The sequence below is a fragment of the Diplotaxodon limnothrissa genome, linkage group LG13 (genome assembly GCF_057381915.1).
Source record: "Diplotaxodon limnothrissa isolate DT_005_m linkage group LG13, D_limnothrissa_male_GT1.1, whole genome shotgun sequence".
Classification (NCBI taxonomy): Eukaryota; Metazoa; Chordata; class Actinopteri; order Cichliformes; family Cichlidae; genus Diplotaxodon; species Diplotaxodon limnothrissa.
The window spans coordinates 23,702,049-23,719,511 of NC_140608.1; the positions used below are offsets into that span (position 1 = coordinate 23,702,049).

Sequence of the window (17,463 nt, forward strand, 5' to 3'; positions counted from 1 at the left end):
AGTGCTGCTAACTGAGGTGGCGTGTTAATGATCGCGACCAAAAGCCAGCCTTTTTGTCCTATCCGTACACCGTAGTTCAAGCCCGGTTGCTTAGTAACACTCCCAAACTAAAAGCACTGACTGTTGGCTACTACAATTCAAGAAAGTATTTGCTATTTTCGATGGGTTGCTCTGTATTCAAGAAAGTAGCAGCTAAATGGGACATGAAATAAAAAGAAGTAAATTGTCATTACTTTAACGTTAGCTAAGTAACGCTTTGAAATGGACTTAGATATTCGCCAGCATCTAGCCAAGGCTAAAGAGAACAAAGGTTTGTCGCGCAGTCAGTTAAGTAAATGAAGAGTTGTGAAAACAAGCTTACTGTGTTTATTTCGTACATGCAGACTGTGGAGCTCTGCAGTCAGCCTACGATTTAATCAAGGGGGCAGCAGTAGTTGAAACCGGCGGACGAACTCCACGCATTGATCCGGAGTGGTGCGTCCTGTGCGCCGAAGCTGGGCTACAGGTGAGAGAGGATGAGGAGTTACTGTCGAAGCTGTTGATGAAGAATTCACTTGATGATCGTTTTGCCACCAGGGTCGAGGTGATGAGTTGGAAATAAACAAAAGAAAAAAAATGGTTGCAGTGCTAATCTTATTTTATCAATTAGGTATTGAGTATTACATGTTTATGCTTTAGTGTATGCTAAATTAGTCTGAATTATATTACTCTTCTTGTTTATTTCGTAACTGGAGAATCAGAGAGTACCAAGTTGATTAGATTATGTCTCATAACAGGCTATGTTTGTAGCTATTGTTCGTAGCGTATATTGTAGATAGGTGTATTTATTTTAATTTATGAATCCCTGTACTTTCTGCACACACATCTGTATTTTTGGATGAAAGGCTAAAAGCTACAGGAGGGGGCAAAATTACCTTAAAATGACTTTGCAGACTACCATTACTTCTTCTAAATGTGATGAAAACATAACACATAACATAACAAAAAAATGTTATGTGCCATTGTTGTTTGTTTCCATTGTATGTGTTTCCATTCTTGTTCCTCTCTCAAAATAAAAAAAGTATTTTGGGTTATCAAGTTGAATCAAAATACAAAATACTATTATTACTACTAATATATAATGGTCTTCTATCCTTCAAGCACAGGTCCTCTACCAGAGTCTTATAGCTTGAAGGTCCAGTGCATTATCTTTGCTGTTCCTAGGACTGCACTCTTCTGGACAGAAATCTCAGTTCTCGCTGCTGGTATCTGTTGGAGCCTCTCACCCAGTTTTGGGGGAGTCACTGTACCAAGTGCGCCAATTGCCACAAGGACAACTGGTGCATTAACCTTCCACATCTTCTCTAGCTTCTCTCATCCCTCTTGAGCTTCTCATTTTATTTCTTCCTGATGTTTCTATCACCTGGTATAGCCACATCTATCATTCGGCCTTATCCACCACTACTATGTCAGGTTGTTCGCACGCACATATCACTTAAAATCTCACCAGGTTTATGTTGGTAGATCAGTGAATACATCAAATTTAGATGTGTGCGTATTAACCTACAGTCAGCATCAGAATCAGACAGGCTGAATTTCTTTGTATGAAAGACTATAATGTGAACACACATTCTCTGAAGGTGCCTGCAACCTTGCTTTTCAACTGCTGTGAGAAGCGTTTTTTATGATGTGAGAAGCTCCTGACTGCTGAGTTGTGGCATAAGACATGGTGCTTCAAGCAGCCTCCTAGAACAAAAGGTTGGCATCTGACTGTGAAGATGTGGAGCTTACATTTTATAAGTAAATGCCTGCTACATCTGTGAAAGCTCCTGAATTATTAAAGCTTCAAAATAAAGCAGGTCCTAGACATTTGGATGGGTTGTTTGTTGATTAACATCAGTGCTTTGTTGCTGATGGTATCTACAGGTATTGATATAGAAAAATCAAGGTAATAAAAAAGCCGGCAGGACCTCCCTGCTGGAGGACTCGTTTCATTATGTCACTGTTTTCGTGCAGTAACTTTAGTTCTTCTAATCGAGCTATTTTCCCAGTAGGGAATAGCAATGAATATTCACTAATACAGGCTGAGCTGTCCTAAGGCAAGGGAAACATATTTGTATAATGAAACACTGGGATATTCCATAATGTGATTTGTTCTCTCTCCTTTATATCACGCAGCAAGTTTTCTGTGAAAATGCAGCTTAGCCTGAAGACTTAAGTGTCAGTGAATGCTGAATTAGTCTTCATCCGCAGTACAGTTCCGTTCTTCAATTTTCCAGAGAAGCATAAATATTCTTGTTGTATTAAGACATTTGCTAACATACTAATCCATTGCTCATTACTGTCAGGTTTTACTTATTCAGTGATCTTCCAGCCTGACTTATTGTTCTTCACAACACATATAAAAGCTTGCAGAACAAAAATTTCTGCTGCATGATCATCTTCCACGATAGTGCTGCACATCACTGAGTATAAAGCTGCTGAGTTTGAATTAATTTTACAATTAACAGGAGGCAGTTTGTAAAACAGCATGGAATTAATTTGTCATGCAAAAAATAAATGTGCACCTCCCCATACATTAAGCCCTTTCGCAATAGTTTTTAATAATGCATCATACAGGGAAAATTGCCGGTTACACGATCTAACTGCAGATGAGGCTGAATTTTTTTTCTTTTTCTCTCTGGCCTTTGTGCCGCTCTGTCTCTGTGTTTTCAGATGGGCTGTTTGGAGATAAGCACAGCGTGTCTAAAGATGTACTTTGAAGGGAATCCGCCGGCTAATCAATTTCTGTGTCAAGCCTACCTCTGCCAGGGCCAGCTGAAGTCTCCGCCAGCCACTGGGAATGTGGTGAGGACAGTAAATTGGACACATACCCTCAAGGGCGTTGTGTGTGTGTGTGTGTTTCTGCGCCCCAGAGATATATACACATGCAATTACTGTAGCGGCATACTGTACTCATTTGCACTAAAAACATGCAGCAGCTTTGCAAACAAACTCCAGCGGTTTTACCATGCTTCTTCGGTCTCAAACAAATATTGGCCTTTGCTACATTTGAGTGCAGCTTAAATTTTTTTTTTTTGCTAAACTGTTTGTCATTGTTTTTATGCTTCCATGTTCTGACAGGTTCTCATGTCCCCTTTTTGCATCATTTTCTATTTTAGGAGGATTTTGAGGAGGCTGTGGTGTATTTTCTGAAAGCAATTGAGATTTCAAAGCAAGAACCAAGGTATGCAACCTCGAGTATGCTCGGCTTTGTTGTTACAGTGTCGAGAAAGATGGATGACCATTTTCTGTTGCGTACAGTTGATCATCTCTGATATTATTTGGCAGTTGCTGCCACAGCGGTAAGGTGCGCTGGTAAAACACGTAATGAAAGCCAGACATTCTCACCAGGGAATGTTGTTTAGCTGTGATAGGTTAGGCTCTGTCTGATGCGCAGAAATATGCTACGAAGAAGAATCAAATATAACACGATTTTTCATGCTTCACCCCGACCCCTTATTCACAAGCGGAACATTTTCAATGTGTTTTCATCTCAATTTTAACAGCTGACTGGATGCATCTGTGAGCAGGGTGAAACGGGTGATGCACATATCGATGCAATAATAGAAATTGTGACAGATGCGTTCCCTTGTTATTTGCTTTGATGGATGCGTTTGGAGGTACTCGGTTAGCCTTTGTAAGCAATGAGCACTGGTTTTCTTTGCTAATGAACTCATAACCTGTCAATAAAAAGGCTCAATGAGGAATTCCAATTAACACCAAAGGAATACATATCTAATTCAAGCAGCCCACACTAATGGACAGCACACACTCTGGTGAATAAATTAGGAGCGCTCAAACAGTCTCTTCACAGAGTTTTCTTTAAAACTGTAGCTTAAATTCATAAATTCCACTTATTTCACATCGAAAAGATTCAGCGGGCCGCTCTCCTGTGGCTCATTGGTCGATTGTTAATCCACACACATTTGGAATTCACAGGACTTCCTCATAGAGAGCTGACACTTGGTTTGAATTGAGTCGTACTAAGAGATAAAATGGCTTGCAAGTGTATCACATAAATAATTCATTGCTCGGTGTTTACTTTCTTCTGCATTTGATTTGTGCCTTACAGACTTCACTTTATGGTGTTCAATGCCTCGGTGCTGTACTTCCAGACAGTGCAACCTCTTCTGCAGCCGGGGCGGAGCCTCCACCTGGTGCCCTCTCTCAGGCAGGTGGTGCAGAGTCTGGAGGAGGTGGCAGACCACGACCACAGCTGGAGGGCTGAACTCATGATGCAAGTGCTCTCTTACTTAGACCTCATTAATATGTCCAGTTGTGATTTTGGTTCATACTCATTGAAAATTCATAGAGATAATGAACTGAGCTTATTAACCAGCAGTTTATTTATGACCACAGCTTCATCTAGCCTCAGTTAATGGGCTGCTTTTTTTCTTCTATAGAGTCAAGTATCTGTTTTATTCCAAGCTGTTTAATCATTTTTCAAAAAAATATTAGTTTTATCTTTGATCAGAGGACAAAAATGTATCATTCATATATATAATGTTGGGTCAGTGACAGATATAATAATAATGGATTGGATTTATATAGCACTTTTCAAGGCACCCAAAGCGCTTTACAATGCCACTATTCAATCACACTCACATTCACACAGTGGTGGAGGCAAGCTACAGTTGTAGCCACAGCTGCCCTGGTGCAGACTGACAGAAGCGAGGCTGCCATATCGCGCCATCGGCCCCTCTGGCCAACACCAGTAGGCGGGAGGGTAAAGTGTCTTGCCCAAGGACACAACGACCAGGACAGAGAGCCCGGGAATCGAACGGCGACCTTCTGGTTACAGATGCGCTTCCCAACCCCCTGAGCCACGGTCGCCCCAATGATAAATATAATGAGATTAGCATGGCGTGCTACATTACATCTATTATAAGAATACGAAAAATATGTCCAGTTTACCATTGGTTGTGAAATGTTCCATCACAGCTGTATGCATTGCATTTACCCATATATGGGTTGATTTGTATAAGTTAAAGACTCATTAGTCCAGATTTACTAATGCGTTGCACCAGTGCAAACTGGGGTTTGGTGTGGAAAAAAAGTACTGTTGGCACTTACAAAGGGAGCATGATGACCAGACTGCGTGTGAGGTGGGAACTCAGAGATTTTTGTAACTAATCCTGTTGTGCTTTGTGGAGGCAAATTTCTTCTCTCATGTATTAATCACATATTTAATCATATCACATTAGTTATAGTAATATCACTTTCTCACTTTACTATATTAAGAGTACCCCTGTCACTAGTTTGCATGCATGTAGAATGTTAACACAGTGAGGCCATTGTGATGGGAGACGTTAAACAGATAGTGGGACTCCTTCTGCTTATCAGGGATGTAAATCCTTAGGTGATGGCCAAGCAGAAAACAAGGTCATAATTCTCTCTGTGAGGGAGAAGGTATAGCCCCCCTCCACATTTGTGGAATGTTCTTTGTCTGTGTCTCTGCATATAAGATGTAAGGGCGGTGGCCAAAATTCAGAGATGATCCTGGTGTTTCACTGGGATGCTCTCTCCACATTGCAATGTGTTAATTAAACCCACTTCAAATCAAGCTCACTGGGTGTGTTGCAGGTTATTGTTAACATTTCCATAACAGTTTGTATTCTTGGAAATTTGTTTCTTCAGGTAAAACATTAGGAAGAAGAACATTTAAATCAAGCATGCAAACTGATTGACAAATGTCTGCCACACAATTTACTGACAATTGCACTAAAATTTAATTCTCAAAAATGAACTGACTGTGTCTGTGTTTAAAAATCATCCATAAAACTAACCACGCCCATAATTTGGCCTATTTGGTGATTGCACTTGCATGCTATTTTGCTCCCTTTAGTAAATTTGGCTCATTATGTTGCTATATTATGTACATTAATATTAGTATTAGTATTAGTATGACAGGAAGTCTAAAACCCAAGCTACATATTGACCATGGAGGCAAGCATTGTCTGATATCCCTGTGGTGGGATAAATATATACATATATATATATATATTTATATATGTTGCCTCAGGACAATCAATGTCACATTGTAGTTGTGACTAGTGTTTTGTGTGCATCCACAGACGAGCACACACTGTAAAAAAAAAAACGTGCTGTTTTTACAGGAAAACCCTGGCAGCTGGGGTTACCAGGGACTTCCTGTAAAAACGCTTTACAGATGCAACTTGTAAATTGATTTACAGTGAATGAATCTCAGATTAAAACTGTTAAATCTACAGGAAAAAGAAGTTAATTTCACACATAGATGTGATATATAAATACACTATTTCCTGTATCTTTTACAAGTAATAAATGCTTTTTGTGGATCCATAAACTGCAAAATTAACAGGGAAATATCGTACAAAGAACTAATTTAAAATGGTAGAACTACAGTGAAACTGTGCATATTAAATGGAGCTGCTCTGTAAATTATACATAAAATCTATGCTGAATATTATATGTTTTAATGTAAAATTTTAACCATAACCCAGCAAATTTCTTACTGCTACGCCTACACCCAAACATGCAAAAATACATCTTGAGAAAACACAAGAGAGGAAAATATCACTTTTGGGAAATTTATTTTGCAGCCACATTAGCAAAATGACAGCAAATGGATCCATTTTTCCAACTAACACAATATGCAAGGCACACAGCAACTACACAATTCAATCAAAATATAGGCTATAAAAGCTGTGGAACATTCCTGCAAAGCAAGAACCATGTTCATGAAACAAGCATTTGTTAGACCCTCCACCAGAAAAAGTTAACTAACCTGTTAAGACTTTAAAACAAAAAACACATATTGTGTCAAAAATGATCATAATCACCGTGCAACGCAACACGCACCCTGCTGTCACCACAACCATGGCCCTGGTCAGAAAACATCAGCAAAACCACGTGGTGAAACAAACCTACACATGTGGTCTAGAAACACTGCAGTAGCAGCATGTTGTTTTTTTCTTTTCTTATGTAAATAAAGAACATTCCTACAAAGAAAGAACATCTTCATGAATTGGCTTCATGCATTCGACCAGTAAAAGGTTCCAGTACACATTGTGGAACAAAATTAACAAAGTAAAACTAACAGTCCACAGAGAGTCAAGATTTAGGCTTAGCGCCACTCGTGGTCGGCGAGATCCTGAATCAGGGTGAGGACTCGAGGGTTCACACTGAGACGACGCTTTGAGTTTTTGTTCTCTACTTTGGTTCCTTTTTCTGGGTTTATGGAGAAGAAACACCTGTAGAATAACAATCATATAAAAGTTTATTAAGCATTTTTATAATTGATCAGTTAAAATACACGTACAAAGTAAGTAAAAATTAAGTATATACATATATATACACAGTCATGGCCATGACCACGTTCAAGACAAAGTATAACCAAAATGCTGTGGGGAAGTGAACAATGCATGGTCAAAAGTATTGGCACCCTTCACGAGTGTCTTCTGCAGTTATGCTGGCATTAGGTATTTTCTGTTCTGCAGCAGTTTGCCCTCTAGTGGTTGTTTTTGTGTATTTTTTTTACTCTGTAAGATCGAGCCAGAGGCAGTTTCACCTCCATTAATCTGTTGCCATCCATGCCTTCACAAGCTGATAAACGGCATCATCTGTGAGTAATATTGTTTGTTATCACTGAGACAACTTGTGTGCATTATTATTTGTTGTGAAGGCGTGATATAGTTTGTAGTTAGAATTTAATTTGAATGCATGTATAACCTAAGCTAGTGAGGTTAAGCTAGCTCATATGTCATGTGGTTTCTTTAACGTTTTGATCATGAGTGTGATTTCATTTGATGTTTTATTCGGGCACTCACTAAGCAGATAAATATTGTGCTCATATTTTTGAATATGTGTTTGTTATACTGTATATTGAGGCAACATTTTTATTGGTTTATTTCTGGTTTTGTCAACAGTTTCACACTTTTTCCTTATTAAATCATCCAACTCAACACATTGGCCTGTTCCCTGGATTTTGATTAGGAGAGTGTTTAGCTGTCTGTATAGCTGAGTCTACGTTCACGAGGACAACGCTTAGTGAGGACAGAACAGTGAAAAGATGAATCATCACATCAAGCTTTGAAGGAATCTCGGCAGCCTATTTCTTCGCCACCAGTAACCACTAAGTAGAAGAAAAACATCAAAGAGGCTACGTTCGCTTCTTCTGTATCTTTTTACGGGATTTGAAGACCCATTCACCTGCCTGTATTAAACGATGTCCAGCTCAAACCCTATTGACGCCGATATTCAGAGCCTGGAGGTTAGGTCAGAGTGTGCTGCCTCAGCTGCATTTTCCAAGCAAAGTTCAAATAAATCTTCAGCTAGTGCCGCTGCTGCTAAAGCTCGTGCAAAGGCGGAAGCTGCACGCACACGAGCAGCCTATGCAAAACGTCAAATAGACATGCAAGTGGAGAAAGCACGCATAGAGGCTACATTGAATGCACTAAAAGAAGAGTGTGAAGCTGAGGCTGCCTCAGCAGAGGCTCAAGTGTTTGAGGCTGCTGCGGATTTAGACAACTGTGACCTTGGGAGTAAAGCCAGTCATGCTCAAGCAACGAAGCAGTCATTACAGCGAACTGGTGAGTTCATCCAAGCACATTTCTCTTCAGGGCAGAGTTATGCTTTAGCTCAAAATGAGAAAGAAACACAGGCTGCTGCTTCTGTACCACAACACAGACACCTCCCAGATATCAAAGTTCATTGCGTCAGTCGTGACACACAACAGCCGTATCCTTCTGCTTGCTCGGCTGAAGGCCTGCACCCAGGCAACCAGAGAAAGAATCGCCCTGACCCTCTGCCTTTTAACACAGATAGAGATGTCCCCTCCATGCACACACATCGCTGCACAGACTCAACAAACCAACTTCCACCCCGCTCACCACTGGAGGCTCAAGGTGTATCTGAGTTAGCTGTATATCTGGCGCGTCGAGACCTTGTCACAGCTGGACTAAAAGTGTTTGATAACCAGCCTGCTAGTTATCTGTCATGGAAATCTAGCTTTGTTAACGCTGTGGAGGGACTTAGCCTCAAACCTAGTGAAGAACTGGACCTGCTCATTAAGTGGCTTGGTGGGGAGTCGCTACACCACGCCAAGAGGATAAGGGCAGTTTATGTCAACAATCCATTCATGGGTTTGAACATGCTTTGGCGAAGGCTGGACAAGTGTTATGGCTCTCCAGAGGCCATTGAAGCTTCTCTCTTCGATAGATTGAACCACTTCCCAAAGCTTTCAAATAGAGATCACCAGAAGCTTCAAGAACTCGGAGACCTGCTCCTAGAGATCGAAGCTGCTAAGCAAGAAGGATATTTGCCAGGGCTCAGCTTCCTAGACACTGCAAGGGGAATAAACCCTATAGCGGAGAAACTGCCCCACAATGTCCAAGAACAGTGGATAACTCAGGGGTCTCGCTATAAGAGGGAGCACCAAGTTCCATATCCCCCTTTCTCATTTTTTGTGGACTTCGTGTATAACCATGCAGAGATGAGAAATGATCCTAGCTTTGCTTTTGCTAACTTCAGTTCAGCTGTGTTCAAAGGTGACGGATCCTTCTCCAAACAATGGAAATCCAAACCTCCTTTATCCGTAAGTAAAACTGAGGTAGGAAACCCCCCCACCTCTCAGTCCTCCAAAGGACTCACCGTTGATCTAGACAGAGAGTGTCCTCTCCACAAGAAACCTCACTCCCTCAGGAAATGCAGAGGCTTTCGAGAAAGACCACTTGCAGAGCGAAGACGCTTCCTGGTGGAGCACTCCATATGTTTTAAATGTTGTGCTTCAGCAACTCACCAAGCTAAAGAGTGTAAAGCTGACACCCACTGCTCTGAGTGTGACAGCGACCGGCACATTGCAGCACTCCATCCTGGACCGGCACCTTGGGCTCCAAGTTCCAGACCACCTTCTGCAGAGCATGGTGGGGAGCCTACCGAGTGTGTCACTGACATAGCAGCCTCTTCATGCACAGCCGTGTGTGGTCAGGGTCTTAAAGGTAAATCATGTTCCAAAATCTGTCTGGTCAGTGTGTATCCCAAGGGTCGCCCAGACCAAAAGGTGAGGACATACGTGATGCTGGATGACCAAAGCAATGTGTCGCTAGCCAGATCAGCATTCTTTGACATGTTTGACATCCAGGGTGAGGCTTCCCCCTATACCCTCAAAACATGCTCAGGAATCACCGAGACTGCTGGAAGAAGGGCCTCTGGATTTATGGTGGAGTCAGCTGATGGACAGTTGCACTTATCATTGCCGACTCTTATTGAGTGCAACCTGATTCCCAATAATAGGGACGAAATCCCTACTCCAGAAGCCGCCCAAAGCCACAAGCATCTCAGGTGTATTGCTGACAGGATCCCTCCTCTTGATGCGTCAGCTGAGATACTTTTGTTACTTGGGAGGGACATCATCAGAGTTCACAAAGTGCGCAGTCAGCGTAACGGCCGTCACAACGACCCTTATGCCCAACAAGTGGACCTGGGTTGGGTAATAGTCGGTGACGTCTGTCTCGGTGGGGCTCACCGGCCGACTGTCAACACATGCAAGACCAATGTCCTTGAGAATGGACGACCAAGCTACTTCAAGCCTTGTGAGAACAGGATCATCTGCAAAGAAAAGTTCATAGAGGAACAGCTAATATCCCCTGACACACTGACTTCCAGTCGGCCAAGCTTAGGTGAGCTGGTCTTCAGCCATTCAAAAGAGGATGATAAGCTGGCACCCTCCATCGAAGATGAAATCTTCCTCCAGATCATGAACAAGGAGTTCAAGAAAGATGATTCCAACAGCTGGGTGGCTCCCCTGCCATTTCGTAGTCCAAGACCACGTTTACCAAATAATCGAGAGCAAGCCCTCAGCCGACTGATGTCACTTCGCCGTACCTTGAATAGGAAACCGGAGATGAAACATCATTTCATAGATTTCATGGAGGATATTTTCAAAAATGGACACGCTGAGCCAGCTCCTCCACCAGAGCCTGACAAAGAGTATTGGTATTTACCTTCCTTTGGTGTCTATCACCCCCAGAAACCGGGAAAAATAAGGATCGTCTTTGATTCAAGCGCACAGTTCAAAGGCATCTCATTGAATGATGTGCTCTTACAAGGCCCGGACCTCAACAACACCCTAATTGGGGTTCTCATGCGTTTCAGAATGGACCCAGTGGCTGTGATGACAGACATTCAACAGATGTTCCACAGTTTCCTAGTGAGGGAGGATCATCGGGACCACCTCCGATTCTTGTGGTTTCGTAACCACCAACTTGATGACAAAGTGCTGGAGTACCGCATGAGGGTTCATGTGTTTGGTAACTGTCCCTCGCCAGCTGTGGCCATTTATGGCCTGAAGAGGACGGCTATGGAGGGTGAAGAGGACTATGGACCCGAAGTGCGGAGCTTTGTGCACAGACATTTCTATGTTGATGATGGCCTGAAATCTTTCCTCGGTGCAGAAGATGCCATCAAAGTGCTGAAAGGTGCACAAGACATGCTAGCGCAATCCAACCTCAGACTACACAAGATTGTGTCTAACAGTGTTGAGGTCATGAGGGCATTTCCAGCTGAAGATCTTGCTAGCAACCTGCAAGACCTGGACGTGGGTCAGGACTCCCCTCCCATGCAGCGCAGCCTGGGTCTTGGTTGGGATCTTGCTACAGATACTCTAACTTTCCATGTGGACTGCGCAGAAAAACCCTTTACACGTCGGGGTGTGTTGTCTACTATCAACAGCTTATTTGACCCGTTGGGGTTCGCTGCTCCCTTCAGTGTTCAGGGCCGCCTCATTTTGAGAGAACTCACTACTGAGACTTGTGACTGGGATGCACCACTGCCCCGAGAAAAGCTTGAACAGTGGCAGAGGTGGTGCACATCTCTTCAAGACCTAAGAGAGTTGAAGATCCCAAGGGCCTACACAATGGTCCCACTCTCCACAGCTCAGAGCAAGGAGATCTGTATCTTTTGTGATGCATCTACCAAAGCTATTGCTGCTGTTGCTTATCTGAGAGTCACAGATGCTGCAGGACATAGCGAAGTTGGATTCCTGTTTGGGAAAACAAAGTTGGCACCTAAGTCTGACATCACCATCCCAAGGCTTGAGCTCTGTGCAGCCGTTCTTGCAGTGGAACTGGCAGAGGTTATGTCTGCAGAGTTGGACATTCAGGTAGACGACATCAAGCTTTTCTCAGACAGTAAAGTAGTGCTTGGGTATATATTTAATGACTCTAGACGGTTCTACGTCTATGTTCATAACAGGGTACAAAGGATCAGACGTTCAACCAACAAAAGCCAATGGAACTATGTTCCTTCTGATGTCAACCCAGCTGACCAGGCAACTAGAGCGATTCCAGCTAACCAGCTTGCAGCTTCCTCCTGGTTGTCTGGACCAGCCTTTCTTGTAGACAAGCAACATTGTCACTTAAAACAGGAAGCTTTCAGCCTAGTTGAACCCGCAACAGATGTGGAACTACGTCCAGAAGTAGTGACTTGTGCCACAAATTTGTCATTTCAGCTGGGCAGTAAACGCTTTGAGCGATTTTCAAGTTGGAGGTCACTCACCAGAGCTATTGCCAGGCTCTGCCACATTGCTTACTCCTTTACAAGGGCAGCAAAAGAAGGTCCTTGCCACGGTTGGCACAACTGCAAGCTGCTTTTCAGTCCAGACCAGCTGCATCATGCAAGGATCAGAATTCTTCTTGCTGTCCAAAGGCAGGTCTATTCAGAAGAAATACACTGCTTACAAAAGGGAGGTCAGGTCCCTAAACAGTGCTCTCTCAGCAAGCTTTGTCCTTTCATTGATTCTGAAGGTCTTCTCCGCGTCGGAGGACGACTGAAAAAGTCACAGCTCACAGCAGAAGAGGGTCAGCCAGTTATCATGCCTGGTAAACATCATGTTACCTCCTTGCTTATCAGACACTGCCATGAACAAGTCTGCCATCAAGGACGACACTTGACGGAAGGCGCTTTGAGGAGTGCTGGTTTCTGGATTGTTGGAGGAAGACGGTCTGTCAGCAGTTTGGTCTACAACTGTGTGACATGTCGAAGATTGCGTGGGAGAGAGGAGGAGCAGATAATGGCAGACCTGCCTGCTGATCGCTTGAGTACAGATCCTCCGTTCACCTTTGTTGGATTGGATGTGTTCGGACCATGGTGTGTCACCTCAAGGAGGACACGTGGAGGGCTAGCCAACAGTAAGCGTTGGGCAATCATCTTCACATGTATGAGCGTGCGTGCCATACACATCGAGGTCATCGAATCAATGGATTCATCCAGCTTCATTAACGCTCTAAGACGCTTCTTTGCAGTTAGAGGGCCTGTCAAACAGCTAAGGTCAGACTGTGGTACTAATTTTGTTGGAGCCTGTCGAGAGCTTGGGATCACTTCCAAAGGCTGTAACAACAAGGAAGTGTCCAACTACCTGTCTGATCAGGGCTGTGTATGGCTGTTTAACCCTCCCCACTCTTCACACATGGGGGGAAGCTGGGAGAGGATGATCGGTGTCACACGTCGGATCCTTGACGCAATGTTCCTCAAGCTTGGGTCTTTTCAGCTCACACATGAGGTCCTGACAACATTTATGGCAGAGGTAACTGCAATTGTCAATTCCAGACCACTTACTTCAGTGTCCACAGATCCAGACGAACCTCTCATCCTCACTCCTGCTATGCTGCTAACTCAGAAGATTGCTGTACTTCCTGTTCCTCCTGGTAACTTTGATGATAGTAATATCTTCAGACGTCAGTGGCATCAGGTTCAAAGCTTGGCCAACACATTCTGGGAGAGGTGGAAAAGGGAGTACCTCAGTAGTCTACAAGGTCGAAAGAAATGGAGAACGGAGAGACCTAATCTCATAGACGGAGACGTTGTTCTAATGAAAGACAATTCACTGAAGAGACATGACTGGCCCACAGGACTGATCACAAGGACTTTTCCAAGTGACGATGGGAAGGTCAGGAAGGTCGAGGTGAAAGTTTTCAGAGACAGTGTTCCAAAACTTTACTTAAGGCCAGTGTCTGAAGTTATACTCCTGTTGCAGAGAAACTCTGTCAAGTGATGTGCAGTTTGACATCCTGGGGATGTCAGGTGGGGAGTATGCTGGCATTAGGTATTTTCTGTTCTGCAGCAGTTTGCCCTCTAGTGGTTGTTTTTGTGTATTTTTTTTACTCTGTAAGATCGAGCCAGAGGCAGTTTCACCTCCATTAATCTGTTGCCATCCATGCCTTCACAAGCTGATAAACGGCATCATCTGTGAGTAATATTGTTTGTTATCACTGAGACAACTTGTGTGCATTATTATTTGTTGTGAAGGCGTGATATAGTTTGTAGTTAGAATTTAATTTGAATGCATGTATAACCTAAGCTAGTGAGGTTAAGCTAGCTCATATGTCATGTGGTTTCTTTAACGTTTTGATCATGAGTGTGATTTCATTTGATGTTTTATTCGGGCACTCACTAAGCAGATAAATATTGTGCTCATATTTTTGAATATATGTTTGTTATACTGTATATTGAGGCAACATTTTTATTGGTTTATTTCTGGTTTTGTCAACAGTTTCACACTTTTTCCTTATTAAATCATCCAACTCAACACATTGGCCTGTTCCCTGGATTTTGATTAGGAGAGTGTTTAGCTGTCTGTATAGCTGAGTCTACGTTCACGAGGACAACGCTTAGTGAGGACAGAACAGCAGTGATATGTCACACTTTAGCATTGTTAAAATCCAAAGCAAAGGTTATAGGTAGTCAGACGTCAGTTGACGCTTGGTCTAGCCCTGAGTCTCGGCCAGGCTTGGACCCGGATTCAGACTGTTAATGTATTTAAAAAAAACAAACAAACAAAAAAAACAACAACAAAAAACAGAAAAAAAACAACTGAAACCGGCTCCAAAGCCGACCGAGACTCAGAGCCAGACCTGGACTCGAACCACATCAAAGCCAGACTCCAGATCCCAGAGTCTCAGTTATGAGAAATAACAAAGCCATATTTGTTCACCTCTGAAGAAACTCTAAAGTGGAAGCCAGCTCAGATGGATAATGGATGTTGAAATTGTAGTAGCTCCCGAACATGAGGCACAGTGCAGAAATGAAGGAGGATATGTTTGTGCTGACGAGGTTCCGATCAACACTCAGCATGTATCTTCTTGAGGAATAGCAGGACTGTCCTGTGAACAAATTATTTAACAGGTTATATCAATAAACACGGCAGTCACATGACATTCTATAAAAAGTGCACTTAAAAAAAAAAAAAGAGAGAGCTATGAAACAGACTTACCACACACGATAATAGTGGGTGTCAGAGGCACTTGCTCCAGTTGTACCTCATCTGCCAGACATGTATCTTCAACACAGAGAAGCATGGACTCCTCCTTCTCTTCAAAGTAGCTGAGCAGAAGCAGGACCATCTCTTTCACATCATCTGAGCAGCCACTCTGCGGTCCCCGCATCCTCTGAAGCCTTGCATAAGTCTGAAGGAACACCTTGCTTTTGCTGACAGCAACTGTGGTCAAGTAGTCCAGTAGCCTTTTCCCCTTCAAATCCAAATTACGTGTGAATGTCTCTTTGAGGTCAATCCCAGTAAGTTCCTTGAAGTGGACAGACATGCCAAGTTCATCAAACCAAAACGGCCACTCCTCCCTAAGGCATTTGATACTTTTCCCCTGATTGACATGCAGACGTTGTGTGTAGTAAGTGGACTTCATTAGACTTTTTACCTCTTCTGGATTGGTGTCAGCTTGCTGGAACATCACCTTGAGTTTTTCCATCTTTTGCTGTTGGCTCTCTGGAGTTTCTTCAAGAGGCAGAAATTCTACATTCCATTTAATGCACCCGTATGTATCCTGCATGGCTGCTCTTTCTTCTAAAGGGATCTCGTCTGTGTGGTCTGAGTCAGTCTGATGTTTTCTTTTTCTTATTTTGGGTGTTGAAGTGTGCCTTACATTTTCAATTCTGTTCTGCAACTGTTTGACAAGTGAAAGGTAGCCTGCGCCAACAATCTCACCCTCTATTAAATCTTGCAGAGAATTGGGATATTTTGCCACCATTTTTCTTGCAATGTCAATTGAATGTTTTCTACCTACATGAGGGCATTTTTCCATCATCTCAGTCACAACAATCCGGACCATTTGCCTCCTCAGTTTTGGGCGAGGCCTTTTCCCCCTCTCAAGAAAATGCATCACTTCTGCAGGAAGTTTACTCCATGGAATTTCAAAGTTGTCATCCCATTGTGTGTCACATCCTGGGCTGCTGGAAGAGGTCGACGATAGACTTTGGGGTGAAAGTGAGAGCAATGACAGCGACTGGGTTGATGAGGCTTCCACAGATGATAGCGAGCTGTTCTCTGGAGTTTGGTCTTTAAATTACAAAACAAATACAATTATGATTCACACTGTATGTCTGTTCATGACCATCTCTGCTTTTGAGTTTGAATAGTTGTTTGTTGTTTTTACTTACATTTCTGTTTCCAAGCAGAAAGAAGCTTTCTTGCTTGTACAGGTCTTAATGCTGTCATCAAATCTGCCTCCGTTACGAAGCGTAGATCATCACTTGTCTCAACTCCAATGGACTGCAAGTGCTCCTCCAGGATGTTTTTGTTCACAGCTTGAAGTTCTGGTAGGACTTCCGTGATGGCGACATCTAGGAAGGTTCGCTCTGAGTCACTCATACTTGCACTGAAGAAGAAATGCCACATCCAAACAAAATAGAAAATCACATACAGTTCATACACTTGATGGAGCAGGGTGTGGATTACGTGACACTTATATTAATGTTAAACTATTTACAGTGAGAAGTGAGCTATTAGTTGGACATTATTTTGCCACAATACTATGCTTTAGTGGAATGACTCTGTATTCTTGAAGAATGTATGATACCAAAGGATAGAAATCAGGCAGGTCATTAATGTTGATACACTGTAACCCAAGACTGTCCTTTGTCACAGAATACAGATGGTATTCTGAGAGGAAGATGCCTTTGTGGATATCCATTAGAACATACACAGATGTGTCATTTTGAATCAAGATGAGTAGAAGTTCACCAAACTCCATACACTCGTCATTTCTGTACACAAGAAACTGTCCCTTTTTATATGCAGTGCCCTTGTACTGAATGTCTGTGGTAACTGTGGTATTGCTTTCTGAAAAAGCTAACTCCCTGACCGCATGCTGAATAGTGTCACTGTAGAGGTTGGGATAAAACGCACAGCTCTCCTTGACTTGCAGCAGTTCACGGCATTCTTGCCCTGCTAAAAGATAAGCCTGATACATCTGATGACGTGTTGACAAAGTTTGACAAATATTTTTGAAGCTTTTCAAGTGTCTGGCACATCTTTTGAAGTAACTGTGTTTACATTCAAACCTAAGCGTCCATAACCTCATCAATGGACCAAATTTCAACAACAGTGCTGAATAATGGCGCAAATAGTGGTGCTTGGGTTTTAGTTTAATTCCAGGAAACAACATCTCTCTCATC

General features: G+C 42.8%; 2 protein-coding genes across 3 annotated transcripts in view; one reads left to right on the forward strand and one right to left on the reverse strand.

Annotated features, from left to right (window-relative positions):
* The first annotated feature begins 261 nt into the window (after window positions 1-261).
* Window positions 262-17,463, forward strand: part of cfap46 (cilia and flagella associated protein 46) — a 79,835-nt gene continuing 62,633 nt past the window's right edge. For both annotated transcript variants that reach the window (XM_085369554.1, XM_085369553.1), the window contains exons 1-5: window positions 262-310; window positions 384-505; window positions 2,695-2,826; window positions 3,141-3,205; window positions 4,094-4,258. In XM_085369554.1, the coding sequence (XP_085225680.1) occupies window positions 262-310; window positions 384-505; window positions 2,695-2,826; window positions 3,141-3,205; window positions 4,094-4,258 (533 nt within the window). The remainder of the gene's footprint in view (window positions 311-383; window positions 506-2,694; window positions 2,827-3,140; window positions 3,206-4,093; window positions 4,259-17,463) is intronic.
* On the reverse strand, window positions 7,016-15,767 carry LOC146620333 (uncharacterized). The gene is made up of 3 exons (XM_085369552.1): window positions 15,269-15,767; window positions 14,990-15,158; window positions 7,016-7,253 (listed from the first exon to the last, which is right to left on the reverse strand). The coding sequence occupies exons 1-3, from the start codon at window positions 15,756-15,758 to the stop codon at window positions 7,127-7,129; spliced, it is 786 nt and encodes a 261-aa protein (XP_085225678.1). The 5' UTR covers window positions 15,759-15,767; the 3' UTR covers window positions 7,016-7,126.

Excerpts from the sequence above, each read along its gene's own strand:
- LOC146620333 (XM_085369552.1), bottom strand. The coding sequence starts at position 15,758 with ATGGAAAAACTCAAGGTGATGTTCCAGCAAGCTGACACCAATCCAGAA. Across the intron at positions 15,159-15,268 it reads ACCCACTATTATCGTGTGTG|GACAGTCCTGCTATTCCTCA; the intron begins GTAAGTCTGTTT and ends ATTTGTTCACAG. Across the intron at positions 7,254-14,989 it reads ACTTTAGAGTTTCTTCAGAG|GTGTTTCTTCTCCATAAACC; the intron begins GTGAACAAATAT and ends GTTATTCTACAG.